Source organism: Amblyomma americanum, chromosome 10 (assembly GCF_052857255.1).
Source record: "Amblyomma americanum isolate KBUSLIRL-KWMA chromosome 10, ASM5285725v1, whole genome shotgun sequence".
NCBI classification, from domain to species: Eukaryota; Metazoa; Arthropoda; class Arachnida; order Ixodida; family Ixodidae; genus Amblyomma; species Amblyomma americanum.
In genome coordinates, this window is record NC_135506.1 from 84,671,970 (window position 1) to 84,690,715 (window position 18,746).

General features: G+C 45.1%; 1 protein-coding gene across 1 annotated transcript; it reads right to left on the minus strand.

The window, feature by feature from the left end:
* Positions 1–1,213: 1,213 nt before the first annotated feature.
* LOC144108496 (uncharacterized) lies at positions 1,214–18,005 on the minus strand. The gene is made up of 7 exons (XM_077641716.1): positions 17,924–18,005; positions 16,640–16,878; positions 10,893–10,992; positions 8,827–8,957; positions 5,734–5,868; positions 2,949–3,287; positions 1,214–1,492 (listed from the first exon to the last, which is right to left on the minus strand). The coding sequence occupies exons 1-7, from the start codon at positions 18,003–18,005 to the stop codon at positions 1,214–1,216; spliced, it is 1,305 nt and encodes a 434-aa protein (XP_077497842.1).
* Between the last annotated feature and the right edge of the window lie 741 nt (positions 18,006–18,746).

Here is an 18,746-nt window from a genome sequence, read left to right on the forward strand (position 1 = left end):
CCTCCCAATGGCTAAAACTGCCAGCGAGAAAGAATTTGACAGCTTCATAAAGCGCACTCGCATGCAATAAGATTATTAGGTTTTTTTTTCTACACATTACTCATAGGCATATGTTAAACCGTAGCGTGCACATTTTAATGAGAGCGTTTCATACTTTCAGAACTTAAGGCACCTGTGGACACAAAAATCAAGACCTCTATATATCTCCTGAATTTCTTTGGATTCAGTGAATTCTGTCGTTAAGAGATGTCAAAGTAATCACTGCTAGCAATTGCAGAAAATGGGAAAGATGAGGAAAGGGCCCTTAAATCTTATTCACTGGTTTGCCTCACTTATCTCAACATTTCAATTTGCTTTTGGTCAGAGAAGTGTTTCATGGGATCCAGCTGAAGATATAATTTCTCTTCATAGTGTCATTGAAATGGTGTCAGTTGAATGCACAGCGCAGCACAAGAAAACAGAGAAATGGAGAGCACACTTATGGTGCTCCTGTGCCAACAAGCCCTAAGTACCATTTTATTAAAATGTTGGTTGTTGATCGTCGGTAAGGCACGAATGCGGCAGCGCCGGGACCATCACTAGCATGGTTTGCTTAAAATTTTCTGTCACCGCGCACTAAAAAATGTCCTTTCTTGAATTTGTACTGCATATTTCTCTATAATTTTCAATCACGGAAGGGGATAAAACTCGTGGATTACGAAAAAATTTTCGAATATTGATGTTTCTCTGCATAGGCAATTTTATTTGCCGAAACCGCCACCCCCCAAAAGTTGCAAATGAGTCCTACGTTGCTTGTCACAGCTAACCTTGCGACTGAAATGGCAAAGATTCGTGGTTCATCTTTTTTTTCCACAATTCTTCCGTTCTCTGGTGAAAACCTTACATGACAAAAGGCTCCTCTTGCGTTTCATGCTGTCTTCTGTAAGCTTTACTTTTACCAATTCATCAAGTTAAATGATACATAAGCTGCGGCAGATTAGCAGACTTGACATTGAGCTGCTGGATCCCAGGTCACTGTATGATATCCCGGACGCAGCGGCCCCATATCAAAGTACTCTACGCAATGAACGTTCGTGTTATTTGCAACCCACTTTAAAGAACGCTCAGCGGTCGACATTTACCCGTTTCCTCCCTGCATCATCTCTCGTTGCCACGTGTACCTTGGCGACATTAGACCTGATATGCCACGCACCACTCCAAATGCCACGTGCTGTCAAGGCCACAATTTGTGAAAACAGCACCTGTAGTGGAACCAGAAATGTGTCTGCCAGTTGAAGGCCAAGTCCAGGAGGATGCCCATTGGACTCGCTCTGGCATCGGGCTCTCCGGGCCACGGGATGCGGCGCTCCCGCATGAACGCCTTGAGGTCCGCCATGCCGGTGTCATCAGTGGAACCCATGCGCTCTGCGTCCATGCAGGCTCTGTACATGGGCAGTGCCTTCCTGCCTGTGACTCTCAGTCGGGATTCCTTGCTTAGGAGCGTTTCGAAGCCCTGCAGCGGTGACAAACCGAATGGAGAAAGGGTTAGGGTTCCGCGTGGATACCCTGCAGCTTGCATGAAATATTCTTAACGGATGCTAACTGGACATAGCCCTGAAAATGGCGACAATCTGTTTCATGGTGCTAGCTAACTTTACTAGTACATGTTGTCCTTCAAAGGGCATGCCCGAACATTATAGGTTAAGGATTGACTACGGTGCATGTTTGATGTCGCATTAAGAAATTTTATTGCCATTTCCTTCGAGACTGCCACGTTACATTCATACGCACCAGATATCAGTCTACCAGAATTAGCACCGCTCGTCCAGGAGGTTATTTGAGCATTTGAGAGAGACTGAACCCCGATTACATCGCTTTGTGCGTTTTCAGGCTCTGCAAAATACAAGACACGAATTTTTTCGCTCTCCGTACTCAGCTAAGCCAAAGTTCACTTTTAAAACAGCGACCAATACCACATACTGTGCGTAGATCTTCACCGCATCAGACAGCGGACGGAAAGCGCACCGCGAATATGCGTTCTTGTGTGTGTGTGTTTGGATTGTAGGGACCAAGTCTCGCGGTCGCAACTACTCACAGAACAGCTTTAAGTGGAAGGGGGTCGGAAAGCTGAAGTCGGACAGAAGGATAGCGGAAATAGGAAGAGGTTGGATGTAGGAGAGCGCGACGACCTTGAAAGAGACACTGAATCCTCTGGCAGCCATTGCCAGCGAGGCCCGCCTGTTTGCAAGTAAAGATAGTTGATGTTGCAGCTGGGCCTTCCAAGAACTTGACAGGCACCCGGTGCCGTTTCCAGGAGTGGCGACGAGGAGCAAAACCCCGGGGGGGGGGGGGAGGGGCGGTGGGGGGGGGGGGGAGGGGCTCGAGGAACGAGAAGTCTCAGACGAGAAACAGTCGCCAGAAGGAAATAAAAGAGAACGTAAACGGGGATCGAGCGGACAACCCGAGCACTGACCGAGAAGTTGTTTTTTTTTGTTGCAATGATACATACATGTAAGTCACTAAATTTCCGTATTGGTAACCTGTTATTTTTCAGTAGTCAGGCTCGTCAGAAGGAGTAAAGAGCAACTTAAAAGTGGTGTGAATAACCTGCTGTTTAAAAACATATATTGAACAGTCTCTGCGATCCAGCTTTACAGCCTTAGCCGTGAGAATCTTCCAGGAGTGGTCATGATATGGAATTGCGCGAGAAATGATTCGTGTAGTAGGGTGCTTAAGATTTGCCCGCGGCATTGCTGAAAAATTTTTGAGTCTCAATATGCGGAAGTTTAAAGCAGTTCATTTTATTCGCTGTCAGAAACGTTCATTGAAATTTGTCGACTATCAAGCCGACAATAGCTTTCCAATGGTCACGCTCTAAGTGATAAAAAAGCCTATGAGACGCTCAAAAACGTTACAACTTGCAAGAATATGCGTTTTAAAGAGATAAGAGACCGCGTTCATGCACGTGCCTTGAACCACGTTTCAACGGCGTAACTTGTGGTGGCCGCGGCGTAGCTCACAAACTGTTTGGACGGGCTCCATGCCGAGCATGCGTAAGCACTGAAGTCGTGGCACGGGTCCACGCTGCCGTTAATGTTTTGGCGCAGGAGTCGTTCGTGGATCACGCAGTTCTCGGTTCGGCAGATGTTCTGCGCTGTCACAATGGCATTGCGGTAACGCGCGAACATGGACAGCGCCAACATAAACGCCACAAATAGACCTGCGCCGACTATGAACGCCAACCAGGCGCCGTGTGCCTTCAGGTAAAACTGCCAGCCGTGAGGGGACGTCTGGGTCGTGGGTCCCATCTGCGGAGAGGATAGACAACACATGTGTCATCAACTTGGTACCTCGCACAAATACAGCTTTTGTAATAAGTAAAGCCTAATGTAGTTACTTGTGTGGCGTACTGTGTGATCCGGAACTCACCGCCAGCCGTCTAGGTAACTTGAATCTTGAAACTCAGAAATTCACACATCATGGGTGCTAGATTAACAACAATACGTGGATTAGAGGAAAAGCCCCTGTTATCTTCAGTCTTGACAAATACTGCACCTTCCTCGGTTACAGAAGGTAGTACTATGGAATCACTTTTAGGCGTTTGGAGCGTAAACATCAGCATCCACAAGTTGCAGGTATACAATGTGCCAACTAGACGCCATGGTGGCTCAGTAGTTATGGTGCTCGGCTGCTAACCCGAAATACGCGTGTTCTAACCCAGCCGCGGTGGTCGCATTTCAGTGGAGGCAAAAAAAGAGAAAGGAGTACAGATGCACCTACAGCCAAATTGCTTTATGTAGAAAGCCTCCCGGCTGACACGCGCAGTCTTATCTAAGCTCTTGCCGAGAATCTTCGTCTCATTAAAAAACGCCTCACACCAGTCGTAGCTTATTACGCGCGCCACAAAATATGCGTTGTTATCTTTTAAATCTGACAAATGTCGGGCAAGGTCCCCGAAACGATAGTTGATGCAGTGGCCAGTCTGACCAACATAAAACTTCCCACAAATCAAGGAGACAGCGTAGACCACTCTTACTGAACACTCGATAAACTGAGTGTCGTGCTTTATCTGACAACCCAGCTACCTAGAGGTTCGGATTCGGGGGCACTTCTCCGGCTTGTTGGGAGCCGAAAAAACGACTCTCACGCCATACCTGTTGGCCACATTCCTCAAGTTGTGCGAGGTCTTTTGTACATAAGGCAACACTAGCGGCTTCTGTGTCCTGAAACGATCTTCTCCGGTATTTCTTCGGGTTCCGTGCTAAAGTTTTTGAAGGAGGGTCTCGCAAACAGCAACCAACACAGAGCAGGGGAACCCAGCCACCGAAAGTCGGCTCATCTAATTGTGAAAGCTATCTTGCAACTGATGCGGGCACGATTTCTTGAGAGAAGACTCAAAGCAATGTGACGCTATTGCTGCTTTTACAGTCTTGGAAGACTGTAAAGACTGTGACAATTTTTTGTGGGCTTTTAGGGCTCTCTGGAGACCGTCTCATAATACGGAGGTCGAGATCTCAAGCGCAGTTGCGCCCAGATAAGAGTCCTAATCAAAGATGCTTCGGAAAAGCTTTTTTTTTTGCCTGAACGTGCTGCAACTAAACGAACGACATGTAATGCGCTTTCGTGCCCTACCTATGCAATGTACAACTGAATCAAAACCGACCAGTCTGGGCAAGAGGAACTTGAACATTATTGTTTTCTTCGTACCTTAAAAACTCTTGTAGGCGCCTATACAAGTGGTGCGCTCGCAAAAAAATGTATGTGTGTGTGACTTTTGTGAGCCTACTATCGAGCAAATTAGACGGCAGGGCAGAATTCAGCTCCCTCAAGATCGCTGAGCCTAGCCTTTACGTTACGCTCTCTGGTCGTCTCATAGGTTTCTGAACGATGATTTTCGATTAAAATCATTGAAGTGGTCAACCAAAAGGAGATTTTTTATGCCAGTCTTGTTTGATTAACTTTGAATGCAAAATAAAAAAGACCCGACGAAGTCGCATTTAAATAGGGGAGCTGACCACCAGTTTGCTCATCTGTAAACTTAGCGCTAATCTACTACAACACAGAACTGACAGGAGAGAATTCTCTTCATTTAAAGACTACCTCTCTTCTTTGCATTCTTATTCGTTCAAGAAAAATTTGTTCGATTTGTTGCCTTCATAGCGCTGTTTAACCGCGAGCTGTAGTGATGAGCCTTTTGCAATACAGTGGTACTTTAATATTGGCTACATGAGCTATGCGCTGTCCCCATAAAAAAGAGCTCAGAATTATTTTAGACAATTATGTTAACGTGCCCAGACGATGCCACAGCACACAGACCGTATGGCATTTTGCCTCAATCGAAAGGGGCCACAGCGGCTGGCTGATCCTTCGGGAGAACGGGATGATTTGAGGGCCTGCCTTTACATATTTATTGTGGAGGTAGGGGGGGGAGTACACATTTTGATATATGGCCCTCAATTCTCTTTGCCTTGTAATTTATTTAGAGACAAATTCATGTGCGAAGCTTTACGTGATTACAATGAGGCATTGCTCCAGAGTTCTTTCGACTAATGTGCTGAAATGAGCTGACTGACAGCTCGATTGGGTAGTAGGTCCACTCCCATATGACCAAAGGAGGACTAGAAATGATACCAACAAATCCCAGGTACACTGGAACAGCACCACTTATTCCCAGATAGACGCAAACCACACCACTGAACCCCAGCTGGGCTGGAACGACACCGCTGAATCCAAGCTTTAGAAGATATTCGTTACCATTTCTCGAAGCTTGCAGGTGGTCTGCCACAAGGCCTGGGCTTCTTTCACTTCTTCCTCGGGAAGGAGGCAGACTGAGAGATCTTCATCCTTGGCGGCAGGCTCCGCTTGCGGCGTAGGAACATGAGAAGTTCCCTGCGAGAAAAACCCGTTGGACAACGTTGCACGAAAGGTGGTATCCTCCTCCTTAGCTATTACCGCGCCCACTTCCTCCTGAGTACACGTGTGGCCTGAATGCCAGCAATGCCACGTGAGGTTGCTTCCAAGTTCTTTCGCAAATATCATCAAAAGGTAAGAAGTTTGCTTGCGCCAGGTTTCATTTTGAAGACATTTGCCTAAAGTGTTGGCGAATTTAATAAGCATGCTTCTTGTTATATTGTATATACATATGTTTCGTATTTTCCATTTTGGTTATTACAACTACAGAAATTTCCTTTGTCAAGAGTGCTGTTTTGGGCATATTGTGAAACCTGTTGTACCAAAATTGTTTTTCTTAGAAAGTGAGTCGTGTAGTTGCAAACGCTTAAAAAGTTCTGTATCAGACCACGCATAAACTTGGAAGCGTGTAGCGTAATTACAGAATTTTCCAGACATGTCCGGCTCAAAGATACCATTAGGTCTCCTCTTGAGGGGCGCATTGGGAAGGAATGGATTACGCGCGACATGCATTGCAAAGAAGGTCAGTGCGCGGCTTGGCATTCATAGATTTGCTGCGGTCCCTTGTCTGCCGTAATGTCGGGCAGGGTGGGGGGGGGGGGGGGGGAGAAGGACTGTACCGAAATGCTGCGTAGCCATCGATAGTGCGAACGCACCCATCGAATCTGCAGCTTCCATGCGTTTCGAAGTGCCGCCGGCACAGAAAGTTTCGCGCATATGGTGGAGTGTTTTTTTTTATTTGCCCCTGGAGTTCCGGAGAGGCTTTTGCTTGATGTTTTTGCGCTGATTTCGTTGGGAAAACAATTTTTGCAAAAGCTTTTTCACCAGCGCCATCTATCGTCGGAAACGAAAGAACAGAGACGATGCGTCTACGCGTAAGACCACTCGGCCATTACCACCGTTCATCAAGCTATGTGTTCTGACTGATATTCGCGAAGGCAGCCAAGGGGTCAGTGTGGCTGCCTAGCTGAATACAAAATACCTAGCTGAATACAGAATGGCACGTCCAGCTCCCGAGGAACATGCCAGTAGCCGTGCGCAGAAGCTGTACAATTCACCAACGTTCGTATAATGATCTACGCCTTCTCAGCGGAACATTTCATGATTACTGCGACTCTCTACGGAGAGGCAGACTGCAAATTTTTATAGTAGATAAAAACGAAGCCAGTCGAACGGTGTTAACCAGAGAACAACGTAGCTGCCGTATTTGTTCAGATATTTGCGTTCTTCTTGCCACATGACACCGTTCGCACCGAGTTTCTTTGTTTTTTTTTGGAATTTTAAAACAATTGCTGCAGGCAGAACACACAACTCAAATTCGGCTGTTGAATGGAAGCGTAAAGCGAGAATTAGCTGATCGCTGCGCCACCCTCAGGAGCTCTAGGAGAGTGAGAATTTGATGACGCACCTTCATCACACTAAAGAAGAATTTTGTACATTTTTGGCCTCACAAACTATATTGCTCTGTCGTGCCCACATTTAGACGACTAAATAAACTTTGTTCAGACCGGACGGATGCGGTATGAGTATGATTTCTTATGACCAATTAACATCTGAAGCTGATTTTCTTAAAACCGTCGCAAGAAATGCTTAAATTGAAGGTTATATGTTGCTGTCCAGAGATGAATTACTCCGCACGCTCCCTACAAGACATGCCCACTGCAACAAAAGGAATGACGACACGCACGGCGAATCGACGGGAATACTTTTGGCTTTACTACGATAAACCTCGCAACTCTAGCATTTTCAAGCAAGTGAAAAGGCGCAAACTTCAGAGAAACGTAAAATGCTTCACAATTCTGCCAATTTACACACCTGAACGTGCCTGATAATAATCAGCATAGTGCAGTTTTTTCAACGAGAAAGAAAATTTTGAGCCTTTAAGGGTCAGATTTTTTGGAGGTCTTACCCGCGTCCATTTTTTTGGGGTGTGTCAAAGACTTCTCATAAAAAAATTGCAGAACAAGGCATGTTTTTGTGCCAAGGCTATATTGCGAGCTGTATGAAGCACGCTGTTGCGACAATATTAAGGTTGATATTGAATAGCAAAGTATTTAAAGCAAGCTAAAATAGAGCTACAAAGGGGCTTTAGTTTGAACATGTAATCAAGCCGGATTGCCAGGGGCAGCTGTAAAGTTGTGACCACGGTGACAGGTGGACAGGTGGTGAAGTGAAAGGGCCTATCATTCCTGACACCTCACGGTCAACTAAATTGTCGACCCGACGTGATGAAACATGCTAGTTGAGCAAAAGCGCCAACTTGGAACGCTTAGGCCTCAATTATAGAACTAGAAAAAGAACACGATGGATCCAACTAGCTTGTTCAGTTTGGTTTGGTGTATTGCGGTTTAATATATTGGAAAGCGACGCAGGCTATGAGGGACGCCGTAGTGAAAGGCTCCAGAAATTTCGTCCGCCAGAGGTTCCTTAACGTGCATTGACATCGTGCAGTACACGGGCGTCTGGAATTTCACCTCCATCGAAATTCGACTACCGCAGCCGGCATCGAACCCGCATCTTTCGGGTCAGCAGTCAGCAATTAGTAATTTCTGCCTTTACTCACTGTCATTGATTGCTTCGACAACGAGTGCCGCAAAGACGACACCGTGGCAGCTCGTTCTGCTAATGGACGAAACTACTGGTCACCTGCTAGAGCAGATAATGGCGTCTTAACCACTGTGGCTACATTGGGGTGAATAGAATGAACTGGGCGTCTTGCTGGCCGGCGCCGGACGACCTGCTCATCATACACCACCTTTCCGGCCGGACTATCTAACTGATCTACGAGCCTCGATCGGCCTGCCTGCTATAGAAGACAGCAACGAATTTGAAACTGCGCTATGTTCGCCCTTACAACGGCGGCTGGAAATAAAATTTGAGTCTAGTTACCAACGCGCACGGAATGTTTTACGCCAACTATTTGTCGTTAACGCGTACCTTTGACCTAAGCCCAAAAAACGATACGACCCCTTCGAAGGCCCTCAGGGTTGACGACGGGGTGGGTGCTGGGCGGACAGAGGGTGCCTCCGGTGGTGTACTGGGTGCGCTGTTCTTGGCTGGACTTGGCGCTGCGTTCATTGAGAAGGAAAATGGTGTCGCTGTCGTTGGTGGAGCTATGCACACAGCACCTCAGACTCATGACTCTAACGAATTCCCTCAGCCGAATCGCTTTTGTATTCAGCTGTAAGGACGTCGAACTTGTCTAGTTCGTAAGCACTCATACTCTGGTATATCAGCTCAAAAAAGACGAACACCGAAAGGAGAAGACAACCAGAGCTCTACATTGTGCTTATCATTTCTCGATGTACAGTACTCACGGATTGAAATAGGACATTCGGAGCGCGTGGCCGTCGCTTCATGGAGCGCCGCCCGTAGACGCTCATGGAACCAAGGTGGTGCATTGTGGTATGGCGCGAGAGGGAGAACATCTACAAAGCAGAATTGTTCCTTCCAGTAGCCAATGAGCCGGCCTGTGGCTTACCACATGCCTGCGTGGCACTGCAAGGCTAGCGCTCCGAATGTCCTATTTCAATCCGTGAGTACTGTACGTGTTTTTCGAGCAGGTTTGACCCGAGCTTCAAAAAATCGTGCACTCAGCAGGGCATATGGTGCTCTTCTCATGTATACTATAAGAATGTGAACCGGCGTACGATATGTGGTCTTAATGTATATGTGTTTAGACTCAGGTATGCAGCCTCAAGGAAGCACAGAAGAAACGAAATGGAGAAACTCCTAAGCACTCTGCTCCGCTGTAGCAGTAGCATGCAATTGATTAATTCAATCCCCTACCGATGGGGATATGCGAAATGTTGCAGAAACACTGTCGGCTATGCGTTTCTCGGCATGTGTCGCCCCGATCAATCTTACAATGTACAGTCGAATACAAAAGTACCTGGAACACGTGTACCTCAAACAAAGTCGATAGGTCTAATGTTAGCCGGCGGTTGGAGACCAGGCTTGTGAAGATGAGAGAACAAAACTTCGTTCTTTAAAAATGTCCACAATCTCGTCTCCAACCGCCAGCTAATAGTAGAGATATCAGTTTTGTTTGAGAAACACGTCGTTCAGGGACTTTTCTTCCGGACTGTATTAGTTCGTTATGATGGCAAATGTTCCGACGTGCACAACCTTCAAATTCATCAAGCAAGCTGCACTCATACGTATTCCCGATGTCCTGGGACTAAAAGTTACCACGTTAAACTAGTCTCATCCGTGCCATTGTAACGTTTTAAATAAGTAGGATTACTCTCTTCGTACCCTGCATAGCAATGGGCGGAGCCACTGTGCCTGACATAATCAATCAATCAATCAATCAATCAATAATTTTTATTTCTTCCTCACAAAAAGATTAGCGGAGGACGAGGAGGGCTCGAAGAAAAAGTGGAAGTTTCCACTTGACGACCTTCGAAGAGAACTCGGAGTGTGCGTGGGCATGTTTTTGGGCACCAGCTCTAGTACCGCACGGGCACCGGCTTACGCTGGGCACTCGAAAACTCCTATGATTTTGCGGACACTTTCAGGATCTGGAATATGGGACCAAAAAACTGCTGGCGAAACCAGGAGAACATGATGCTGATGTGCTTATTTTCGCTTTGTTCACTGAACGCAGAGTTAAACAATCATCCTATCTGCGATATTTTACTCACTTCATGTTCGGCAATCTTCTCTGAAACCACGTTTCTTGAAGGTCAACATCTTGCCTGAATATATTAACAAAATTACTAATGATTATGTCAAGATAATGTAAGCGGCTTTTTAATATCAAGAGCGGCTGCCCAAAGTCAGCGTATTTGAATAAGTTATTTTATGTTCAGCATTGTAACTTCCTATGCACATCACGCAAGCAAAATTTAGAGTGTCATAGTAAACAAACATGACAAATGTAAACCAAACAGAGGTGGCAGCATGGATTGGTGTTGGAAGAGGCGCACCGGTGCACGAAAAGTAACCGTGTATGACATCTCTGGTAGCCCTCCAGTCTGTGTATATACGAGTAGGTTTACCTTTATGTTCCTTTTTCGAGTGTTCGGATTTCGCCGGCCCCCGCACGATGGTCCTGAGGATGTTCGATCCTGGTGTCGTCGTGCCCTTGAAGAGTGCTGCCTGCGAGACAAGCATGTTTGTACCTGGTTGCAATAAATGTGCCATTTGGATTTTGATGCAAGAGAAATGCAAAAAGCCTCTGAGTGCACATTGAAGAAACCCATGAGTTTGAAATTAATGCGATTCTTTGTCTCCCACTATCTGCATGCATCTTTTTGGGCAATAAGATTTAACTACCTGGACATAACTGCAATCATCACAGCTGCTGAATTTATTATTTTCATCTCAAGTACCGATAAGCACTTGAAGACACCAAAAATCTTAAAAGCAAAATCATGTAATTAAGTTCACCTAGAAACGATGAATGACGATTGCATTCGCTCGTTTATGGGAACACGGAGGACGCTTACAGCTTTGTTCATAGTAAACGTCGGCCCTTGGATCTTTGTGGCAATTGATGGGCGTTGAATAGAACTCAACTAATTCACTTTTTGCAACGAAAAAGACTCCTTCATTATATCATGATTAGCCAAAGGCACTCAATTTACATCGGCATTTTTAACGTATAAATTAGAAAGCATGTTAAGAAACCACCCAAAATAAAAGACAGTACCCATAAGAAACTGGATTTTTGTCTTAGCTGTTTGGCTCATTGCTACAACTGATTAATCCCGCACGAAACAAGGAGCTGACGAGAAAAAAAAAACACAGCCTCCTCCTTATTTCGCTCCTAATATGTTCTAGCCTAACAAAATAAAAATTTTGTGTAGTACCCCGTGAATACAAAGAAAATCCGGCCACAGCATATTCTATGAACTAACAAAACATGCACGTTATGGCTGGAAAAAGTAGAATAAAAATGCAACATTTGTTTCCAGTGTCTCCAGTCGAACCAGCGACGTCAAAACCGAAAGTACTCCTTGATAACCATTCCATAGTTTAGACCTTAAGCACAAAAGCGCCGTGGACATGGCAAATGTTGCAACGAAACTCCTTGCATCTGTGGAAACATACTGATTTTTTGCACCGGAACGATCGCTTGTATGGAGCACAGATGAACTTGACACACAGATTGCTAGATGGCATGGGGACATGTCTCCTGTTTCGCGTGCGCGCTGTTGTGGTGCGCAGCAGGGGAACTGGCCCGTACCGTCACCTACACCGTTTGCCTCTTACCTCGAGCCCCAATCGTCCATCCAGTGTTGATCCCTACTCGGTCGGCGTGTACAGCTGGCGTGTACAGAGCGTCAGAGCTATTTGCGGATGCGATACTCCGGCTCGTGCTACGCGCTGAAGAGTAGAGGTATCGGTATAAGCTTTCTTAAAGGTCTCTAGGGTTTGGCGTCCGCTGGCGTAATATGGGTTGCGAGAGGCGAATCAGGCTTTAGCGGGACGAGAAGTGCACAGACAAAAATATTGGAGGGGACACTTAAGCTTCGCCATAGGGGCAAATGTTGCGATAACATAATGGGTAAATTCCCATGTATGAAAAGGTCATTTTCTTCTTTACATTCATAGATCCGTGGGAGCCCTGATACCCCTCCTGGCAAAGTGGTGCAGTGGTTAAGCGGCGCGCCACTGTTCTACGATGGCAGTTGTTCCCAGCGGTGGGCCTTTTGTAGTCCAGGTTGCTATTCGGGAGCGACCAATCATTCTCTTATCTCAGACCTGCCATCGTGTGCAGTTTGCTCAGTATCCGGTGGTCAGGTTGTGTTGACGCCGCAAGATGACGTGACTTACGCGGCCCATCTGCCTCCTAGTTTACAATCTGGGGACCACAAGCCAGAGCCATGCTCGCTATTTTTCGATCACGATGCCAACGGCAACAACGGATCTTCTGGAGAACGGGCCACCACAAGTGACCGAAAGCACGAAAGAGGAAATTGAGATGCGCGGTGAAGCGAAATCGTGAAAACAGGGAGGACGAGGCTGGCTGTTTTCTTTCTCGGTAGAGCCACCGCGGTGGCTGAATGGTTACGGCGCTCGGCTGCCCGCCCGAAAGACGCGGGTTCGATCCCGGCCGCGGCGGTCGAATTTCGATGAATGCGAAATTCTAGAGCCCCGTGTGCTGTTCGATGTCAGTGCACGTTAAAGAACGTCAGGTCGTCGAAATTTCAGGAGACCATCGCTACGGCGTTTCTCATAGCCCGAATCGCTTTGGGACATTAAACCCCCATAAACCAAACCAATTTTTCTCGGTGATGAAAGGAGTGGAGGTGAGACTAGGTGGAAGGGGGATATGAAGAAATACTTTCAGGAGTGATCGACTTAACTTGATATCAATGCTTAATAGTGCTTTACTCACATTTTAATACTCAAGCTTTGTCGGAGATAATAAATACAATACCATTCTTACACTGCCACCTATCTACACTCTCTCGCATCAGAGTAGTCGGTTGCATCTCTTTGAAGCAGTAAGCGTCGGTCAAACAATCACTTAAAAAATTGATAACGCTGCTGCTCTTGACAAGCAGGCCCTCAGAACTTGTGTTTCTAGTCACGCAAGGCTGTAGCGAAAGGCTGTAGCTGCTGACAACCCCTGGAATAGATAATCTTAACGGCCTGCTAATGTCCTTGGCGTTTTCTTGCGCGAAGGAGCACCTAGTATTAGCCTTCTCTCGTAATAAGAAAGCCGCAGTTGTAGCAATTTTGTTGCGAGCATACAACGCTGTTTTTTTTTCTAATGCGAGACAATCTACATTCCTCTATATGGTGTTAATCAACTGGAAGAAATCAGCAGACTTTGCAAGGACTCTACTCCTCCGAGGCGGGGGCCTGCTCACGAACCGTAAAAAGAAAGCGCCACGGCCCTACAAAGTGAAACGGTAAATAACAAGACCTCAGAGATCCCTCTTTCAAATCAGCCTTTAAGTAAAAGGAATGTACTGTTAAAAAAATGTTGTTAAAAAGCTAAAAAAAGAGTAATATGAACAGCTCTTCTCAGACATACGCAATGAGCCGAAACTGATATGGGATGCTGCGAATAAAATGACAAGTAGAAAGCCAAGTATCAGGTCACGAACAACGTATCTGAACAAAAGCCAAGTAACAAGCAAGAACGAAAGTTTCCTGCAAGCTGGATCTTGTGCTTCAAGAGCAGGTAATGAAAGTGTGGCTCATGCAATCGATATCACACCTGTGACTAGCACTATTTTCATGCAGCCCGCAGATAGCGTAGAGATACGGAATTTAATAGACAAACTGAAAAGTAGTGTCTCGCACTGACCTGACGGAATTCGGCAGGTGCCGATTAAGTGTGTCTCAAACGAGATAAGTGAAGTTCTAGCTTACATTGTTAACTTGTCAACATCTTCAGGAATTTTTCCGGAGGCCTTAAAAACTGCACGAGTGACACCAATCCACAAAGGCGGCGCGAAGGATCTAATCTCAAATTACCGACCAATATCTGTCCTAAATAAATTCTCAAAGATTTTTGAAAAAGTGATAATTGACAGGCTGTGGTCATTTTTGGTTAAACACTATGTGATCTCAGACTGCCAATACGGCTTTCAAAAACATAAGTCGGCCGATCAAGCACTTCTTAGTATTAAAGATAAAATAATTGCAAACATTGAAAAACAACGCGTTAACACTCGGACTTTTTTTAGACTTAAGAAAGGCTTTCGAGTAAATTGATCATAAAGTGTTATTACAAAAATTACAAATCTACGGGATATGTGGCATTGCTGGTGATTTAATAAGAAGTTATTTAACGAATCGAAGCCAATTTGTGCAGGTAAACTCTATTTCTTCTTAAATTTTGTCTTTAACAAAAGGTGTACCTCAGGGCTCAAAACTGGGCCCACTATTGTTCCTTATATACGTAAATGACATTGTACGAATACCTGACCCACCAGACATGGCAATGTATGCCGATGATAGCAATGTGTTTTTCATATCCAGTGACATTTCCGAACTTGCTTTCAGCGAAAATACTTATCTAAATCGTCTGTCAGAATGGCTGAGCAAAAACAGCCTCGATCTTAATACAGCAAAAACAACATACATTTTATTCAGGCCTCGTAACAAAAACATGCATAGTGACTAACTTATATTTTAATGACACGGAAATTAAACGCGTTAAGTAACAAAAATTCTTAGGTGTATGGCTTGATGAACATTAGTCGTGGAGTTCACATATAAGCAGGTTATGCAATGATCTTTCGAAATCCGTAGGTATTATTAAAAGAATAGACCACCTAATTCCTCTTTGGCTCAAACAACAGTTATACAATACCCCTTTTTATTCAAAGCTCTGCTATGGGATCTTGGTATGGGGAAAACCAACAACAACGAACTACAAGCTAAGTCTTTTACAAAAACGCATTCTTCGTATATATAGCAATTACCATGGTCGTTACGCAGATCTTGAAACCGCTCTATTATTCCAGCGTTATTCACTTCTTCGCGCATACAAAATTTATTTTAAGAAGCTTCTGCTTAGAGTACACAAACAAATTATTCTCTAAAACATTCAATACAGATACATCTCGGCACCTTCTGCGGCGAAACATCCGACACAAGCCGAAAAAAAGAACAAATTATGGGAAGCAAAGTTTTTTATATCAGTCAACTGAAATATTAACCAAGGTTGAGGAACTGTTAGACTTTAGCGCTCCATTGGGTACTTTCAAAAAAGTGTTAACCGCATTGCTACTAGCCGATGTTGTTTCCTTTTCTTGATCAATGTCATTCTGTTCCATTTCTGCTTGTTTGTATGTACATACATCCCGTCACAAAATGAATATATAGAGTGCAGTTGTGATATGTGTGCATTGTGGCTGTGTAGTGCGCATTACAAGTGTAATATGTTTGTACTTGTGCAAATTCTGTACTTTTGCCTTTTATATGTATTTCCTTCTTTTATCACTGCTGTCGAAACTGTTTGCTGTAGGGGACTTGGACCTTTCGTCAGGTCATTGGTACCTTTAGTGCCAATCTCCACTCGCTATGGCGAGGAAATAAAGTTCATTCAATACTTTCGATAACAGCCAGCATAGGGCGTACCTGTATTATCCTTTTTTTTCTTTCGTTGCTTAAATAAATAAGCTTCGTAAGTGCAACAATCCTCCGTTATTTAAACGCAGTCGTCTGTTGAAAAGATCAACATCAATTGGTCTTCAAACTTTCAACGGGAGGTGGAGAAAACTTTTTGGATTCGTTTCTTGGAGCAGGAAATTGCTCATGATGAACTGAACGAGCAGCTTTCGGATTCTCGTAGTTATTAGTTATTCTGCATTTTCAAAGATCAATATTAGAAACTTTTTTTTACAATATTCCTTTAGCATACCGCTACGCACGCGGGGTGAAATTTTTTTAAGTAGCACAGCAAGCGAAATGTCACAGTAACGCGTCCACAATTAACTGGGATTCCTTTGCAACGTTCGATTCATTTTCTACACACACTGAGTAGCCACCGCGTTGTTGCCTAAAAAAGATTTGATGTCTGTTGAATAAAAGCACCCATGCCCATTTCCGGTAGCAAAGGTAAACGTAAGGACTACATGGTCATCCATGACAACATATTGCAACGCAAAATATAAAAAACAACCCAAAGACAGGTTAAGGCACAAGTTGTCAGGAGTCAGCGTTCTTGTCTCAGCTTGTCTAAGTTCTATTCTTTTATGTTGTAATAAAATTCTTCGTCAACTCTCGGTGCAGACTGAAGATGATTACGAACTTGAGCAAAAAAGAAGGTAGATCTCACGTGAGTCTTTCTAGGACTCTGCTCAGCCGTGGGATGTTCAGCCACAGGTGCCGATGTTGGGACAAGCGCCTGTCCTGAAGTTGAGCCGTGCCCCAACCCTGACCCCGAACTCTTCGAAGCCTCCGCTGCCGCGTCCGGGAGAACTGGACTCGGTGAGGCCTCTTTCCACGCACCGGTGGCTGCGAAAAGAAGCCTGTAAACAAAGAACTCCTCCCGAAAAGGAACAGTATTCTTTAATTCTATAGGGCAAATAGACTTTGAAAGCAGTCAAATTAGATTTAATTGAATGCTGAGGCTTTTTAATTTAGCGAATTCTGCCGGTGTTTCACGCAAAAAAGTCTGAACAAGATTGGCCTTATACGCAGCACCCTCTTTATTTCGTCGATCAAACTGAAAAAATTGTCAATATATTGCAGTTTTGTTGAATGTATGCAAGGCTATCTGATGGAGTACCTAGCAGCTGCCTACTAAATCTGCCATGGTGTATCGCCACGAATATACTTTTCTCTGCGTGCTAACCTAGAAGAAGCGCTGCCGCAGTCTGGCACTCCATCTTACACAGTGGATGTCACTTAAAAGGAGTTCTTGCTGTATGATTACTAATGGTACTGCTTAGGAAGTATATGCGCCCTGCACGTTCCACAGCGAAGTCACCAGCGTAGATAAACCGTTGCGCTCGCGACTTATTCTGGGTGAAGTTTGAAACGGGCTCTGAGTTAATCTCTTTCGTCAATATTTCTTTCGTGTAGCATTCCTTCGTAAAGCCCCGCATGGTCTATAGTGCGCCTCAGAGATGTCGTCCTCATGAGGGAGAAAGCGAAATGCAACACAGTTATGGGCGCCATCCATGCCGAAATTCCTCGCAGATTTCGGAATGCCTGGCAGCATGTAGTGCCCTTTACGGACCGTATAAACCACGAGGATTCAATGAGACCGAGACAACTATACCGACGGTTGTAAGCCGACTTTAGCTCTTCTCTGTCGAGAGGCTAGTGGGCTGAATAAAAACCTCTGACTGCGAGACCCGGCACTCCTACGGCCTAACATTTCAGGCTGAGAACTGTCCGTTTGCAATAATGCCTTCGGACGGCTATGAAATTTGTCTCCGGCTAATCGCGACGGTTTTTTGAATAAGCGGCCAAAATAAGCCCTAAATTGGCCCAACACCTCAGCAACTCCAAGCGCAAGAATCATGAGTTAAGTAAAAAGAAATAGATTAATCCTCTGTATGGTAAACCTACAGGATTGCGAAACTCGGTCGAATCTGCTGCATGCTACACTCACTCGGTTCACGCTGTACGGCAGTTGGTAAGTGGGCCTTGGTAGGCCTGGACAGCCTGGACTTGGCCTTCTTCCGTGGGCTCATTTCCGAGCTTCCCGCGACGAATCTTTTGGCCACCGATGAGCCTGTACGCTTGGGGCTCTTCAGGAAAGTTCACCTGTCTGCCCGGCGGAATCCATTCTGTATGTTTGGTCTCGTAATAAAGAATCTGGCCCTGTGGACGGCAGCTGCTCGTCAGAGGCTGCCTCTTCTTATCACGCGATTGTTGTTGTTGTTGTTGTTAGCCTATCAAAAGATGGCACATACCCACAATGGGGGATCGGCCAAGAATCGGGTGGCTATTCAACTGAACTCAGTTAACAAAAAGGAAAAGCACGTGGGAGCATAACACCGGTGAATTTTTCGTCATGAACAGAAAAGGGATGAGTGTTTTGATTTTAAAATTTTAAGAATAATAATAAAGAGAGTGATTAAATAATAATGATTTAGTCAAAATGTAATAATTGATAGAAAAGAAAAGGTTGAAACACTTAGCAAGGCAGTCGGTGAGATTCTATCAGGAAATTTTGAACAGCGGTGCAAACAGACCTGTGGCTGAACCCAAATGTGGTGGCGCCAAATGATAGCAAGAGCGGACTGCTCAAACTAAGGCCAAGATGCTGCAAGGGCTCCTCCAGCAACCTTTTTCTCAGTGAGTTGAATCGGCGACAATAGAGCCAAAAATGTTCAATGGATTCTGGCTCACGGCAAAATGCACAAAGGGGAGAGAGCGCCAAACCCGACTTGTGTAAATAGAAATTTAGAGGGGGGATGCGGCAGCGTAGC